An 18,145-nucleotide genomic window follows, 5' to 3' on the forward strand; every position below is an offset into this window, starting at 1 on the left:
TTTTTTTTGCATTGTTGTTTGCTGTTTTCTTCTGTCTTTTCCTTTTTTCTCTTTAGTTCATTCTCTTGGTTGTTGGTGCATTGGGGGGTTCTTGGGGCTGGGGAATGGAATTAATTGTATTTTTTATTTTGCTTCCTGGCGGAGGGGGGACTGTGGGAGGGGACTCGAATGGTTGAGGGACAGCTATTGGAGAACTGTGGGGGGATCTTGGAGGGTTCAGGTTCACGTTTTATGGCCTGGTGGTAGATCGGTCAACATGCCCTTGAGCAGGGCATTGACCCTCGATGCTTCTGTGTGTTGCTCTGAATGGGAATCTGTTGGATGACTAGTATGATGTGGTTGTTGAGCGGCTTCACTGCAAGTATATTGTATATCGAATATCCTCTCCCCCCCCCCCCCCCCCAAAAAAAACTTTATTTAACCAGGTAAACCAGGTAAACTAGTTGAGAACAAGTTCTCATTTACAACTGCGACCTGGCCAAGATAAAGCAAAGCAGTTCGACACAAACAATAACACAGAGTTACACATGGAATAAACAAACATACAGTCAATAATACAATAGAAAATGTCTATATACAGTGTGTGCAAATGAGGTAGGATAAGGGAGGTAAGGCAATAAATAGGCCATAGTGGCGAAATAATTACAATATAGCAATTAAACACTGGAGTGATAGATGTGCAGAAGACGAATGTGCAAGTAGAGATACTGGGGTGCAAATAAATAATAAATAAATAACAGTATGGGGATGTGGTAGTTGGATGGGCTATTTACAGATGGGCTATGAACAGGTGCATTGATCTGTGAGCTGCTCTGACAGCTGGTGCTTAAAGTTAGTGAGGGAGATATGAGTATCCAGCTTCAGTGATTTTTGCAGTTCGTTCCAGTCATTGGCAGCAGAGAACTGGAAGGAAAGGCGGCCAAAGGAGAAATTGGCTTTGGGGGTGACCTGCTGGAGCGCGTGCTACGGGTGGGTGCTGCTATGGTGACCAGTGAGCTGAGATAAGGTGGGGCTTTACCTAGCAGAGACTTGAAGATGACCTGGAGCCAGTGAGTTTGGCGATGAATATGAAGCGAGGGCCAGCCAACGAGAGCATACAGGTCGCAGTGGTGGGTAGTATATGGGGCTTTGGTGACAAAACGGATGGCACTGTGATAGACTGCATCCAATTTGCTGAGTAGAGTGTTGGAGGCTATTTTGTAAATGACATTGCCGATGTCAAGGATCGGTAGGATTGTCCGTTTTACGAGGGTATGTTTGGCAGCATGAGTGAAGGATGCTTTGTTGCAGAATAGGAAGTTGATTCTAGATTTCATTTTGGATTGGAGATGCTTAATGTGAGTCTGGAAGGAGAGTTTACAGTCTAACCAGACACCTAGGTATTTGTAGTTGTCCACATAATCTAAGTCAGAAGTCAATCGTAAATGAATACTCCTTTATTTGTCAGAGCGCTGGCGAGGTTCCAACCAACTCAATACAGCATAGTACACATATGAATCTCCCCTTTGGAAGCCCCAGCAGTTGTCTTATATACGGCTATACACAGACAAGTTATATTTGCATGATTTAGCATAATTAATGAATCATTACCATTTTGTTTCATTCATGTGACCGACCAATACTGGTTCATAACATGTGACAAACCAATATCTCACGAGGCTTCTTCTCTCTAAGCTGAGACCTTGAAAATGAGATATCTTTTGTAGTTCTCAAAACAAGGTCTGAGCGTACTGCCAAATTGCAGATACTGATAAGTGAGGATTCGTTAAATCAGTCACTTGCATGAACACAGAAATTGGTTTTTAGAACAACCCATGAATAGAACACAGAAATGAGTTATAAGGAAAGCACATTGAAATTCCCATTACAAGCCACTGAAGGGGGTTTGGGAATCAATATCACAATAGAGCCTGTAGCCTTTGGGGAGAGAAGCATGTAGACCACATCCCCATTCTCTAGCTCTGAAGACAATGTATTAGACGCAGGTGCATCCTATCCATTAGAATCGTATATGGCATTAAACATAACTTTCTGGGTATTGTGATAAATGAATCCACCACAGGCGGCTGGTGGCCCCTTAATTGGGGAGAACAGGCTCATAGTAATAGCCCGTCCTCACGTGTTTGATACCATTCCATTAACTCCATTACAGCCACTATTATGAGCTGTCCTCCCCTCAGCAGCCTCCTGTGGAATACACTAATGTATGCAGGAGTGCAGGGATCATAGTCAGTGAATCTGAAGTAGGGTTGTAGGCTGTGCCAATGTTTGTTGAAGTCTCTATTGTGGACCAATGTAATGTCAGTATTGAAGGGTCCAACATGTCCTAAATTAGCCAAACTAGCAGAGAAGGCCACCTTTGGTCTGGCTGTGTTATCTGTCTTCAGATAACTGCTCCTCCACCTTGAGCTTTTGGAGCAGCAGTTCAGCCTTAGTGACACTCTTAGTGACGCTCGTTCAAGGTCAGCCTAAGCTGTCCTTCAGTCTGGCCTCAGCTCTATTCTCTGTCCCACCACCATGTCTCTCGGGTTCTTCAGCTCAGTCCAGATGTCAGGGGTTGTACCTCCATACTCCAGGATTTTGGATTTGTGATCAAATGTTTCATATGAGGGGGCAGTACTAAATGTCACCTTTTATTTTAAGGTATTTTCATACATATCTGTTTTACCATTTAGAAATGAAAGCACTTGATGTATCCAGTCCCCCTATTTGAAGAAGTCATCAGTATTTTGACAAATTAATTTCTAGTGTATTAAAGTAATAAAAAGTGTAGCATTTGGTCCCATATTCCTAGCATGCAATGACTACATCAAGCTTGTGACTACAAACTTGTTGGATGCATTTAGAGCTTGTTTTGATTGTTTGATTGTTTTGCCCCATAGGAACTGGTTCAAAATACTGTCCTGAGTAAAGTGTATGAATATTTATTCTTAGATGTACACTCTCTCCAAAGGGAAAAAAATAGACATCATAAAATGTATATTGATGAATGTAGAAATATACCTGTGTCTACTGCCTCCCCAGACTGCATACCGTGGAACCACAGCGACATCACCTGTTCTGATCCAGTACTGCTACTAATATATTGCTAAGATCTCTGTAATTCCCAACCATGCTCACTAGATGGCACCAAGAAAAAGAAATCAAACCAATAACCATTCCAAAAGCAGGATTTGTACTTACCATTGAGCTGTATTGCAAACCTGAAGCACGTAGGTAACAAGCCCACAGGCTTATCAATATATATCTAAAGTATCTTAACAATAGTATCTTTCATTTTTAATTTACCCTTTATTTAACTAGGCAAGTCAGTTAATAACAAATTCTTATTTACAATGACGGCCTACCGAGGAACAGTGGGTTAACTGCCTTGTTCAGGGGCAGAACGACAGATTTTCACCTTGTCAGCTCGGGGATTCGATCCAGCAACCTGTTACTGGCCCAATGCTCTAACCACTAGGATGGGTACCTGCCGCCCCAATTAACAATTGTCTGTATTGATGTGATCTCTCACCATTTTGGATCATGCCAGACTGGGAATGCTTCATGCTTGAAATCATAGGTCTTATCCCAATGATTGAAATACATGCTTTCCAGACAAGTCAACAGTCATAGCTCCTACACAGGACAAATGAAGATTGTATAATGACAACAAGTCTGTTATTGGAAGTGACATGTGACATTCAAGAAGAACTGTCACTATGAGGCTTGTACAGTATTATAGCCCAGAGGAGCTGAAAAAAGCTCTGGGGACAGAAAATATAGCCATTTCCCCCAGCTAGTTTTAATTCAGACACAAATATCCCGAGGTAGCAACCAACACTGACTCTCACTGCTTAAAGGGGAACTCCAATCAAAAACAATTTATTTTGTATTTTTATTACTAGTCCACTGTTGATAGTCCTAAAATGTTTTACATGTCAGCAGTCAAGTTTTCAAGATATTGGACTTTCAAGAAGCAAAGTGTCACTGACCACATCATTATGATGATGCAAAATGCATCCCAAAACATTTTTGGGATGCATTACAAAGTAATTACAATTCCTGTGCCTTGGCCCAGATGAGATTCAGTAATACAGTGCATTCGGAAAGTATTCAGACTCCTTGCTTTTTCCCACATTTTGCCTTATTACAGCCTTAATCTAATATTGATTAACAAACACTTTCCACATCAATCTACACACAATACCCCATAACGGCAAAGCAAAAAAAAGTTATTTTTTTCCTTCTGCATATCTATGAACATTAAAAAATATATATATATCACATTTACATAAGTATTCAGATCCTTGACTCAGTACTTTGTTGAAGCACCTTTGGCAGTGATTACAGCCTCGAGTGTTCTTGGGTAGGACGCTACAAGCTTGGCACATCTGTATTTGGGAAGTTTCTCCCATTTCTCTCTGCAGATCCTCTCAAGCTCTGTCAGGATGGATGGGGAGCATTGCTGCACAGCTAGTTTCAGGTTTCTCCAGAGATGTTCAATCGGGTTCATGTCCGGGCTCTGGCTGGGCCACAAGGACATTCAGAGACTTGTCCCGAAGACACTCCTGCGTTGTCTTGGCTGTGTGCTTAGGGTCGTTGTCCTGTTGGAAGGGGAACCTTTGCTCCAGTCTGAGGTCCTGAACGCCCTGGAGCAGGTTTTCATCAAGGATCTCTCTGTACTTTGCTCCGTTCATCTTTCCCTCGATCCTGACTAGTCTCCCAGTCCCTGTCGCTGAAAAACATCCCCACAGCATGATGCTGCCACCACCATGCTTCACCGTAGGGTTGGTGCAAAGTTTCCTTCAGACGTGACACTTGGCATTCAGGCCAAAGAGTTCAATCTTGGTTTCTTCAGACCAGATAATCTTGTTTTTCATGGTCTGAGAGTCTTTAGGTGCCTTTTGGCAAACTCCAAGCGGGCTGTCATGTCCCTTTCGCTTTCGTCTGGCCACTCAACAACAAATGGTTGATTGGTGGAGTGCTGCAGAGATGGTTGTCCTTCTGGAAGGTTCTCCCATCTTCACAGAGGAACTCTAGAGCTCTGTCAGAGTGACCATCGGGTTCTTGGTCACCTCCCTGACCATTCTCCCCCGATTGCTCAGTTTGGCCGGACGGCCAGCTCTAGGAAGTCTTGGCATATCCAAACTTCTTCCATTTAAGAAAGATGGAGGCCACTGTGTTATTGGGGACCAAAAATGCTGTAGAAATGTTTTGGTACCCTTCCCCAGATCTGTGCCACGACACAATCCTGTCTCGGAGCTCTACGGACAATTCCTTTGACCTCATGGCTTGGTTTTTGCTCTGACATGCACTGTCAAGTGTGGGACCTTATATAGACAGGTGTGTGACATTCCAAATCATGTCCAATCAATTGAAATTACCCCAGGTTGACTCCAATCAAGTTGTAGAAACATCTCAAGGATGATCAATGGAAACCGGATGTACCTGAGATCAATGAGTCTCATAGCATAGGGTCTGAATACTTTGGTTTAAATAAAGTATTTCTGTTTTTTTGCCAAAATTTAGGATTTTTTTTTTCTCACTTTGTCATTATGGGGTATTGTGTGTAGATTGCTGAGAAAAAAAAACGAAATGTGGAAAAAAAGTCACAGGGTCTGAATACTTTCCGAGGGCACTGCATACTGAACAAAAATATGAGCACAAAATACAACAGTTTCAACAAATTTACTGAGTTACAGTTTATATAAGGAAATCAGTCATTTGAAATAAATAAATTAGGCCCTAATCTACGGATTTCACATGACTGGGCAGGGGCGCAGCCTTAGGTGGGCCTGGGAGGGCATAGGCCCACCCACTTGAGAGCCTGTATTCAGTTATATCCACTAGATAGCACTGTTCCTTTAAGAGATCCATAAATAAGGTGAGCAAGCGGTTATGGGATTGCGCATGCTCAGTGCGTAAGAGTGAGAGCAAACAATTACACTGGAGCGCTGTTGAGATCCATCGTATGTCCAACGTTACTTTAGATGGGTAAATAATACTTTTTGTCTTACTCTTGTACCGGAATATATCAGATTTTGCATCACCTGCACTGTATAAGTTTATTTTGTAATATTTATGCCAGACGGTCATGTTAACCTGTTGATACTTTCAGATTGACATGAGGATGTTAGCTTCTTGCTAGCTGAATACCAGTGCTCTCAGAACCACATTGTGGAGTTGATAACATTATTTGAAGCGTGAGTAATTATCAGAATGACATTCTATTTCATGTAAAGCTTCAGGGTGTTGTATTGTGTTTCATTTTTGTATTTTAACTTCTGTTGATATGACATTTCTCCCAGTGCAGTATGGGTGAGATGAGGATCTACTGTTCCATATGGGGTTAGGGTATCATGTGGACAGTGTGTTTAAGTATTCATATTTTTTTTATGACAAAAACATGTATAAAGTCATGCACAATATCATTTAATTTATAGACATCTTGTACCCAGATATTTGAAATGTTAGAAAATACATTCTAACTGGACATTGTAGTCCCTGTATTTTGTTTTTCTATAGAAAGCAGAGCCACTATCGTTTAGGCATTTCACTTGGTACTTATTGTACTCAGATTGTTTTATGCACTTTATTAAAACAGATTTATTTCACTTGGTTGTAATTTAGACTGAACTTTACTTGGCGACTTCATCTTGTGGATATTTCCCTTCTACATTATCCTATTTAAATTTTAAGCTTCGACAGAATAAACCCCATATTAGTTTGTGTCCTGTGCAGTGTTTACTTTCGCCAGGCTACATGAAGAAGCCGGATGTGGAGGTCCTGGGCTGGCGTGGTTACACGTGGTCTGGGGTTGTGAGGCCGGTTGGACGTGCTGACAAATTTTCTAAAACGACGTTGGGGAAATTAACATTCAATTATCTGGCAACAGCTCTGGTGGACATTCCTGCAGCATGTCAGCATGTCAATTGCACACTACTTCAAAACTTGAGACATCAGTGGCATTGTGTTGTGTGATAAAACTGCACATTTTAGTGGCCTTTTATTGTCCCAAGCACAAAGTGCACCTGTGTAATGAGCATGCTGTTTAATCAGCTTCTTGATATGACACACCTGTCAAGTGGATGGATTATTTTGGCAAAGGAGAAATGCTCAATGACAAAAAAATCCCTCTCAGAAGTGAACCATTTCCCCCCCTCACAACACAAACCTAACAGCGTACCTGTCTCTGCCTTGCAAATCGTTCTGTTCAACATCCTATTCCTGCAGTTGTCCAGGCCTCAGTAACTCAATGCTGTATGAGTCAATACTATTGATCTGACGACTTAAACCCTTTCACTATCCACTCCATAGTGTTCGGCTCAGGTCCTGCAGACAGAGCTCCCTGCTATGCGTCAGTGACCAACTTGTGAAAGGGGATACGCGTAAGTGTCTGAGAACCTGAAAGCACTTCACAGTAACAAATAGAGCTGTTTCCTTGAACCTCAACATTGGGGAGAAGAGACATGTAGGGGAGTGCTTTATGCCATTCGATGACCCTCACTTGGTTTGCTTTGTCATTGAAATGTCAGTGGTAACAGACCTTTCACAATCAACAGGTCTATAGCACAGCGAGAGGCATATCGGGGACGGGCGAATAAAAACCAGCCGGTTCAGTTTAAATTAGAAAATGGACCCAATCTAAGAACTGTGGCAGGAAGCATGAATACAGATGGCTCTGATATGAAACAAGGCATTGGAGTTAAAGTTATTCTCAGAATAAGAGGATGTATCCACACCTATAGAGTAAATATCTTTTTGTAATCACTTGTGAACATTATGAGGACTTGCTAAACAATCTCAGGAGACAGATGACAGCTGCAGATATTTTTCTAAAACATGGTCTTTTTTTGTAAGGACAATTCATGACATCCTCCCTCACAGCCACCTTCCCATCCATTATTACTATTTTTCTTCCCTCTCTCTGTGAGTGAGAGTAACTGTCTCCAGTGGAAACTTGCGAGGTAAATGAGGTGTGGCTCTAAATGTCAGAGTGGGCATCTCTTCCTGGGCGCCCCAATCAATGAGGCAGTATCATGTGCTTATTCAGCCAGGTGTTGGAGGGAGGGAACAGGCAGATCAGAACACTGTGGAGAGATAGGGAGTTAGGGAACACACTGATCAATCACACTCTTAGAAGTCTCTTTATAGTGAAGGTGTTCATTATGGGAGGACACAGAGTTGCGCGTATAACAACGCTCACATTTTCTGACAAGGGATATCATTCATTCTCTCACACACACACAGCAGTAAAAGGGGAAATGTCAAAGCCTAAATGTGCACTGTTGAGATCCTCTCCAGTCCAGTGGGGAAGCTGCTCTCATTTCCTTGTCTCCTCTCCAGAGGAGGCCTCTCCTCCCACACTGGTCTGTGGCTGTCTGTCTGGGTGGGTCATTATGTGTGATGGAGCTGCTGCAGAAAGCCTTGGCTTCACCCAGTGGGCAGTGGATCAATCATCTGATGCCTGAGGGAGACAAGCCCTCCCAGTCCCCACACAGCCCTCTGTGTTCAGCCTCACAGTCTGTCAATCCCACTCATCTCATCCATTGGCTTTTGCATCCTGTTGGTCTGATTGTCAGTCTGTTCCTCTTAGCTGAAGAAGTAAGTGGATTCGCTGGAGATCAAAGTCGCCTGGGAAACCAGAACACAACCTCATGTCAGGGAAAAGGGGTAGGACGTAGTAGAGGATACATTACTGGGTGATGATTGTCTACGTTTTGATCGGTCAAATATTGTGGTCCAATTCTGAGTGATTGATCAAGTCTAATATCCATCTCTCTTCGGAGCTGCAGTGAACTCAACTCTGAAAAGTTTCCCTGACATATGGCTGTTGACTTCTACAGAACACTGTATAGGAGGAGTCAATGTTCTCCCTACCATTATATACAGTGAATTCGAAAAGTATTCAGACCCCTCACCAGTCTACACACAAATACCCCAAAGTGACAAAGCAAAAAAAAAAAAAAAGGTTAAAAAACCCCAGCAATACCTTATTTACATACAGTACCAGTCAAAAGTTTGGACATCTGCTCATTCCAGGGTTTTTCTTTCTTTCTTTTTACATTGTAGAATAATAGTGAAGACCTCAAAATGATGAATAACACATATGGAATCATGTAGTAAGCAAAAAATATATTTTATATTTGAGATTCTTCAAAGTAGCCACCTTTTGCCTTGATGACAGCTTTGCACACTCTTGGCATTCTCTAAACCAGCTTCATGAGGTAGTCACCTGGAATGCATTTCAATTAACAGGTGTGCCTTCTTAAAAAGTTAATTTTGTAGAATTTCTTTCCTTCTTAATGCGTTTGAGCCAATCAATTGTGTTGTGACATGGTAGGGGTGGTATACAGAAGAAAGCCATATTTCATATTATGGCAAGAACAGCTCAAATAAGCAAAGAGAAACGGCAGTCGATCATTACTTTAAGACATGAAGGTCAGTCAATGCGGAAAATTTCAAAAAACTTTTATAGGTTCTTTAAGTGCTGTCGCAAAAACCATCAAGCGCTATGATGAAACTTGCTCTCTTGAGGACCGCAACAGGAAAGGAAGACCCAGAGTTACCTCTGCTTCAAAGGATAAGTTCATTTGAGTTACCAGCCTCAGAAAATGCAGCCCAAATAAAAGCTTCACAGAGTTCAAGTAGCAGACATCTCAACATCAACTGTTCAGAGGAGACTGCATGAATCAGGCCTTCATGGTCTAATTGCTGCAAAGAAACCACTAGTAAAGGACACCAATAAGAAGAAGACTTGCTTGGGCCAAGAAACACAAGCAATGGACATTAGACCAGTCGAAATCTTTCCTTTGGTCTGATGAGTCCAAATTTGAGATTTTGGTTCCAACCGCCGTGTCTTTGTGAGACGCAGAGTAGGAGAGCGGATGATCTCCACGTGTGGTTCCCACCGTGAAGAATGGAGGAGGAGATGTGATCGTGTGGAGGTGCTTTGCAGGTGACACTGTCTGATTTATTAAGAATTCAAGGCACACTTTAGCAGCATGGCTACCACAGCATTCTGCAGCGATATGCCATCCCATCTGGTTTGCTTAGACTATCATTTGTTTTGTAAAAGGACAATGACACAACACACCTCCAGGCTGTGTAAGGGCTATTTGACCAAAGCGAGTGATGGAGTGCTGCATCAGATGACCTGGCCTCCATAATCACCTGACCTCAACCCAATTGAGATGGTTAGGGATGAGTTGGACCGCAGAGTGAAAGAAAAGCAGCCAACAAGTGCTCAGCATATGTGGGAACTCCTTCAAAACTGTTGGTCAAAGCATTCCAGGTTTAGCTGGTTGAGAGATTGCCAAGAGTGTACAAAGGTGTCATCAAGGCAAAGGGTGGCTACTTTGAAGAATCTCAAATATATTTTGATTTGTTTAACACTTTTTTGGCTACTTCATGATTCCATATGTGTTATTTCATAGTTTTGATGTCTTCAATATTATTCTACAATGTAGAAAATAGTAAAAATAAAGAAAAAGCCTTGAATGAGTAGATGTGTCCAAACTTTTGACTAGTATGTATATTTACAAAAGATTTACTCTCCGCCAACAAGAGGGGTGTGAACAGTTTGGGGTCGCATGGGTTGTGAGGTGGGGCTTTGTTACTACGCCGATAAATTACTATATCCATTCGGACCTTTGCGTGACCGGACCTTCTCAAATAGTACATGAGTACCCCTGTTGTATAACAAAGTCTAGCTATTATTCAGCTAGTACTCCACTGTATTCTGTTAGAGGAGACAGCCAGGGGTTACCGTAGTGATGGCCTCTGTGTGGTTCAGACACCACTACACCTGCCCGAGTCATGTAAGGAGACTTTGCATGGCGGGTGGAGCTGCTGGTACCAACCAGCCTCAGGTTTACAGAGAGGTTAAACAACCACAAAAGCCTTCTTCAGTAATGATGGGTGTGGTGCTGACACTTTAATCAATCAACCCCTGTGCTGTCGGGATTATCCCATGGATCTGATGAACCGAATACACAGGTCCTGTAGGGTGCAGACAAAGAGAGAAAGAGAGAGAGCACAATGCAGAGAGAGAAACACTGACCTGTTTGGGGCACTTTGGCCAGTAGCAGCAGCATCCTCCGGTACTCCAAAAACGTATTGTTTTTGACCTCGCTCCTGGAGGAGAAAGGATGACAGATTAAGTGCTTATTAAGTTGTTGTTGTGGTGAGAGGTTGATCAGGAGTCCCTGTTATTGAGGAGAGCAGGGCAGTGGTGCAGTCTCCTTAGGCTCATCTCTTTAAGCTCCTGCCTTCCTCTCTGCCTCATCTCGCCTCTCCTCCTAGGGGCTATGACCTCACGGGGCCTTGGCACAGGAGATGAGGGGCTGGCCTGGATGCCCAATTACCCTACTGAAGGAGCAGCGTGGATACTATGTACACTTAACCCAACACCAAGTGATTACTGTAAAAACATAACTTTTTACAAGCAACCTAACCGTAAAAACTATTTTTACTGTAACCACTAGTGGTCTGTCAAGCTTCTAAACAGTCAGTTTTAAAGGTATAGTCTGGGAATCTGTGCACTTTTAAAGCCATTTCTGTATTTGATGGCATAGTTAAAAGAGAGAGAGGCCAGAGAGAGCCAGAAGAGGCCAGAAGAGGACTGGCCACCCCTCATAGCCTGGTTCCTCTCTAGGTTTCTTCCTAGGTTTTGGCCTTTCTAGGGAGTTTTTCCTAGCCACCGTGCTTCTACACCTGCATTACTAGCTGTTTGGGGTTTTAGGCTGGGTGTCTGTACAGCACTTCGAGATATTAGCTGATGTACGAAGGGCTATATAAAATAAAATTGAATTGAATTGAATTGAGAGGGACTGATCGCAGCAGGAAACTCCACATGTTTTAGAACCATTTATCTACCATAGTTACTGTACATGTCTGTTTTTACAGTTTATGCCAGGGGTTAACACACTCGTTTGGCCAGCGAACCCATTTTGACCAAAGAAATGTTGCGACCCCACCATGTAAAAAAAGTGATCAAAGTAAATAAAAGTAATCAACGGCCAATGTTTGCTTTTTTAAATTGGGGTTATTACAATCTATTACAAATCAGTATGACTGTACTTTTGACAGTATTTCAATTTGAAGGAAGTATGGTTTGAAGTGACAAATGCAACAGAAAGGAATTGGGAGGTTAATCATTTTGTATGGTCTTCTGTGTAGAAAAGGACATACACTGATTGTTCTTTTCCCCCCAGTCGGATTTAGAGCCTGGTCTTTTCCACTCTGGCTTGTGGGCATTGTAGAGGGAAACAGAAAACACAAGTGCTTGAGAGTCTTATTATGGGGTCATAATATTCTGTAGCTTAGTGTTCAAAGGATAGTGCATGGCGGGTATATATATATATATATAATTGGTTATCGGTATCGTTTTTTGGGGGGCAAGGAAAATATCAGATATCGTTATCGGCCAAAAATGTAATATCGGTGCATCTCTAGTATATAATAGTTATTTTACTACAGTATTTATACTATAGTTAACTGTAAATACTACAGTATACACTACAGTGAATACTACAGTATACACTACAGTGAATACTACAGTAAAGTCTGCAAAAACACTAGTGAATACTCTATAGCAGGGGTTCTTAAACTTTTTCAGCCTGGGACCCAAATTAGAAATGTGGTGTTTTCCTGGGACCCAAGCATCGGAAAAAATGCAACTATATGTAAATATCGATACATTTCATTGCCCTTATGCCTAAAACAAATGCAATATAAACAAAAACAAATAACAATAAAATGAAATGAAAAATTAATATCAATATATATTCATGTTTATTTCACCCCATTAAAAACACTCATATATCTGCCTAGGTTGGAACTGTTGCTGTTAAAATACAATAAATAATTTAATTCTGAACTGGAATAAACGGATTGATCACATCACACAGATGAGTAACAGAACACACACACAGGCTTTTTGATAGTGCAACCCTAACATGCTGACCAGACCGGACACGTCGCAAAATCAATTTAGAAATCCATGTTATTCAATTATTGCACCCACACTGCTTGCGCACGCCAACGAGCATCTGCGACACCAAGGGCTAAAATAGATGTCGTTCCTATTTCTGACGCAGATCGCGCTGCAAGTCCTGCCTCTCCCATCTCCCCATTGGTTTATAGAAGCAGGTACCCACGTGCCATCTTCTCATTGGTTTATAGAAGCAGGTACCCACGTGCCATCTCCTCATTGGTTATACCCACGTGGGTGATAGAAAGACGAACTGTTTTGCCGGTAGTCGTGGTAATACAATGAAAGTTTAGATGCGATCACCATATAATTTAAACAATGAAAAAGCCTGGAAGGAGGAGAGATGACTAGAAACGATTCGGTTGGCCGTTTTATGTGTGGATTAATTGTCAGAGTAGAGATCCTTGTGCATTTCAGGTAAAATAACAACTCAATGTTTATATCCCAGGACAAATTAGCTAGCAACAGCTAGCTAGCTAAATAGGACAAATTAACGTTAGCTAGCAAGTGCAAGCTAACTAGCTAAATTGCCATACATGTTTAATGCTTTTCGACCTGTCCCCAAATTAATGTCATTGGTTCAGAGTTTGTTTTGATAATTTAACCTGCGTGTCGTGATCGCGTTTGGTGTGGGGGGGCAAAATACATTTATGCACGATAGCGCACGATGGCGCACGCGCGCAGCCGGTTTGGGCAGGGTGGAAGTAACAGTACAGAAGAAAAATTCAGTGTACATCTTACTGTAGAAATTATTGTTGAAAGAAAATCTAGGTTGGAACTGTTGCTGTTTAAAATAGAATACATATTTTTTTATTCTGAACTAGAATAAACTAATTGATCGCATCACACAGATGTAGACCAGAAAACACACAGTCCTAATTAGGTGTGTGTGGCTGGTTGAAGTTTTCAACAAGCAGGTCTATTCTGGACTCAGTTTTTAACAGTGCAACACGGAGGTCATACTCAGCACTAGAGTATTTTTTTTATGTGGGCACATTTGAAGGAAGAAAACTGAACCCGCTGTGTTCATTACAAACAGATTTAACCGCTACCGTAGGTTACTCCCGGTTCTAAGAACCAAGCTTGTTTGAACCAACCAAATATATATTTAAGTTTCTCTCACAACCCTATTTTAAAATCAGGCGACGTGACTCCTTAGTTTGGGAAACGCTGTTTTATGCATACATGGCTGAGAGACAGTGGGATTGTCGGTGCCATTGTATGTACTTTTTGTTGAGCTACGTATTCAGTAAATATGCACAGTGACATACATTCTGAGATAAAATAGTGTGATGTTTATTTATATAAAAGTGTGGGGGGTTTTAACTTTTCCTGTCTGGTTCTTATCTTAAATGCAAATGAAACCAAACTGCTCTGCCAGTGAGGTGGGCCAGTGGTCTAGTTTGTGTGTAAGTGTGTGTTGTAGAAACTTACGATAGCCCAGAGCAGTATTTCTGCAGTAGGAAGTTGGACAGCTCTTGAAGGATGGGCTGGCTGTGCAGTGCCACAAACTGCTCCCGGCAAACCTGGCAACCCAAGAGAGCACAACATGCTCAGCCACTCTACTAAACTCCCAACACGCAACCAACCGCTCTATTCAACACTGACAGGGGGAGAGAAGCAGAGGTGGAAAAGGAGGAGGGAGGGGATAGAAGACTAGCTAGAGTGATTGGTGCCAATCATTACTGCTGTCGGGTCAGGACCAATTTAATGCATTCCTGAAGAATGACCTAAAGATGCACTCAAACTTTTGTAATATTTCAGCCAGTAGTTCCGAAGGTGGTGGTCACGAGCCAAAAGTGGGCCACGTTTTGTGTGTACTACGTTATCAAATTGTGTACTACAGTACGTCATCCATTTAGCGTGATATGTTACATCCTGAATTTCTTCTTTTTGTTGTTCAATGAATCTTCAATTCATATGATATGTTACAAATCCAATTCGTGACAAATTTAGTTGTTTCAGATTCTGGAGTGCATCTTTAAGGGGTAATAAAATCCCATGTCATATGTTGAGGTGCTGACCTAGTTATTTTGTTTGTTCAATTGGCTATGAAATTAGGGAAGAGCACTGAGATTTAAACATGACAAGAAATAACAATACTGTGAAATAACCTCTTCAATACTAATCACTGGAGATTGGATGAAGAAATAACAGTTGGAAGCTATTTTCTTCACATAATTCATACAGAAATGCCATTATGGTAATTCAGACAATTTGGATCTTTATAGAACCGGAGCATCTCAATAGTCTGGTCATCACTAGTTAACACAGCCACAAAGTCATAAACCTTGCCTATTTGTACAATTTATCTTCTTAAAATCTGATTTTAGACCTAACCTTAACCACATTGCTAACCTTAAGCCTAAATCTAAGCTTAAATAAACTCTTTGTTTTCAGAATTTTTTGACGATATAGTAAATTTAGACTTTGTGGCTGTATTATCTAGTGGAAACCATTTAGTCTTGTTGACACCTCGATGTCCTGAGGGGCAGGGAAACACAGCCACTCCGTAAGGGCCCTCTGTGATAGGACGCAACACCGGGACATATGGCGCTGCCTGCCAACAGCTGTAACGGCATGTATTAAGGGCCAGGCAGACAGTGGTGTAAAGTAATTGACATCAGGGAAGGCCTATAAAAAGGTAGGATACAGGGGAGCTGTGTGCTAAGACCGTAAAAGTCACAGTAATGAAGGTGAGGATTGTACTGTACTAAAGTACCTTGTTCATCGTGTCGACTGTAAGGGCGTGGGTCCAGAAGCAGTCGTGGACGGAGACGAACGTCAGGCCGGCGCTAGAGGAGCACAGAGTAGAAACATGAGACATAGGGCTAGACGCCGTGGAAGGTAATCGTGGTGGAAATTGGACACGGTAATATGAGGTTACACAGCCTGTGAGACATACTGAGATTTGAATCAACGTGACATACTATGACAACAGTTTATGGGATCAAACAGAAATTGTTATTCAGATGGGTCTTGAGAGCAGACAGTGCATCAGCTGAATGGTGATAGAGTGTGGTAGGGAATTTGATCAGAGGTCCGTCCTCTGTGGCGGGGGTCAGTACTTAGTGTACCTGTAGCAGTAGAGAGCAGTCAGCATCATGTGTGTGGAGTCCAGAGAGTGGATGAAGTTAGGAGGGAAGGAATTCTTCTGTTTCACCGTGTCTGGCTTCCTGTGGACAGAAAACAAAAAACAGTTGTTCACAGAGAAAGCGCACAGTCACACACATATAGTGGGTCTCTCTCGTGCACCCACACACAATTAAGTCACAAGCACCTGATGACGCAAGCACCTGAAAAGCCAGTGTCTTAGTCCACGGATCAGTGCACAGGTAGGTCAGTATGAATTAATAACAAAGGGAAAGAAATCTGATGTTCAACTGATAAAGGCAGCTCGCAAACACAACTGCACTCTATACTTCCACTTCCTTTAGATGTCCTGTGTAAGCCCACAGCTAATTGGGTGTGGGCGAGAAAGGAAAACATATTGCCGTCTTTGCAGCTGTTTTGGCTACTGTCTTCCAACTGAAAGGTTGGAGAAATGTAAATGTCCATTGAGGACTTTACCACATCAGTCACGGGCCGCTTACAAGGAATGGGACACGGACGCATACAAGAAAGTCCGCTACGACCTCCGATGGACATTTTCCTCCGGTGGAATCCTATTACACCGGCTCCGACACTTGAAGACGATAACGGATTACAAAGGGAAACCCAGCCGTGAAATGCACAGTGACGCAGAACTCCCAAACGAGCTAAATGCCTTTTATACTCGTGTCGAAGAAAATAACACTGAGTCTTGCATGAAAGCCCCTGTTGTTCCGGATCACTGTGTGATCTCGCTTTCTGTGGCCGATATGAATAAAACTATTAAACAGCTTAACGCTCAAAAGGGAGCTGCTATATGTAATGCGAAAGAAAATCAATGAATATACCAGAAAAAAATAATAAGGCTAAGTGGATTTTGACTCATCATTAACGCTTAGGCTACATGACATGTGCAAATTCAAGGCTCTACGCTGACATTTTTAACAAGGACCACATTTAGGAGCACAACGAAAGTACATTTGAGTCACCTGGGTGAGACAAAAATGTTCATCTCCCCCTTTAAGGTGCGGGCCTTTACCTTGGTAACGTGGGATTCGCATGTCTGTCTGAGAGGTCCATCTTTGCTTGTAGCAGTTGAGCAAGCTCAAACTAACATTGAACAACCTAGTGAACAAATGATGTAAATAGCCAAGAAATACAAGGATAAATTCACACTTTAGTAGACTTTAGTGTAAATTATATCAACTTCTATTCCTGTGCGCTTCTTAAAAAAACATATTTCAGTGTTTCACTCAGTGACCCAGGCACTGTTGCTGTGCGAGGTGGGATATATGGGACTCTACGTAGTTCTTTGCATAGAAATAAGAAATCATTCTTATTTATGTGATTTTTTGTGTGATTAGCTACCAGCTATAAAACAAAACAGCAGAAATTGTTTGAAAATAGTTACGGCAGGATGTTTTTGCTATATGCTGTATCACAACTCACACATGTGCTCACGCTACTTTTTCAGTTCGCACACATCTATTTTTAGGCACATGAGTAAAATGGTCGCACTGTAGAGCCCAGATATTCACACAGAGACAATGAAGGAGCATCATGCCACATAGTTCCTAAACCCAGAGGTACAACATTGCGAGATTTCCGGGAACGCTAGTGAAACAGACCAAGCAGATAAGGCAGCTGGTGGAAAACAGTGGGATGGAGAAGAACTTACTGTTTAGAGTCATGGGTGATCTGGAGACTTAGGTCCTGGATGGTACCCTTCAGCCGCAGCAGACATGAGGGGAAAAGGGAGGACATGAGTGAGTCAGGTAGGTTTGATGATGTCATTTCACTCAATGAAATTGTGGTGGGGACACTGGATTAGGATTAGACATTCTGTCTACAAAGGGTAGACTTCCACCACCCAAATTGGTCCTTATTTCTAACAAATTGATGGAAGATCAAATTAATGTGGAGTCCATTTTAATTGAATGCCTCTGATTGACCTACAAGTGCTCAGAGGTAACAGACATGACAATAGGACATTCATTACTGGTAAAAACCTGACTTGAGCTAGTATGCTAAATACAAGCCTACTGAGACATGTTAAGAAAGAGTTTGACCCCTAGGAGT

The 18,145-nt window shown here is 42.0% G+C and overlaps 1 protein-coding gene across 1 annotated transcript in view; it reads right to left on the reverse strand.

The window, feature by feature from the left end:
• Window positions 1–3,271: 3,271 nt before the first annotated feature.
• Window positions 3,272–18,145, reverse strand: part of LOC139578299 (uncharacterized) — a 49,259-nt gene continuing 34,385 nt past the window's right edge. Inside the window, 7 exon segments of the mRNA XM_071405706.1 lie at window positions 3,272–8,599; window positions 8,601–8,616; window positions 11,045–11,118; window positions 14,411–14,502; window positions 15,699–15,771; window positions 16,054–16,152; window positions 17,745–17,791. Of these exon segments, the coding sequence (XP_071261807.1) occupies window positions 8,575–8,599; window positions 8,601–8,616; window positions 11,045–11,118; window positions 14,411–14,502; window positions 15,699–15,771; window positions 16,054–16,152; window positions 17,745–17,791 (426 nt within the window). The 3' untranslated portion in view covers window positions 3,272–8,574.

The sequence above is a fragment of the Salvelinus alpinus genome, chromosome 6 (assembly GCF_045679555.1).
Source record: "Salvelinus alpinus chromosome 6, SLU_Salpinus.1, whole genome shotgun sequence".
Classification (NCBI taxonomy): Eukaryota; Metazoa; Chordata; class Actinopteri; order Salmoniformes; family Salmonidae; genus Salvelinus; species Salvelinus alpinus.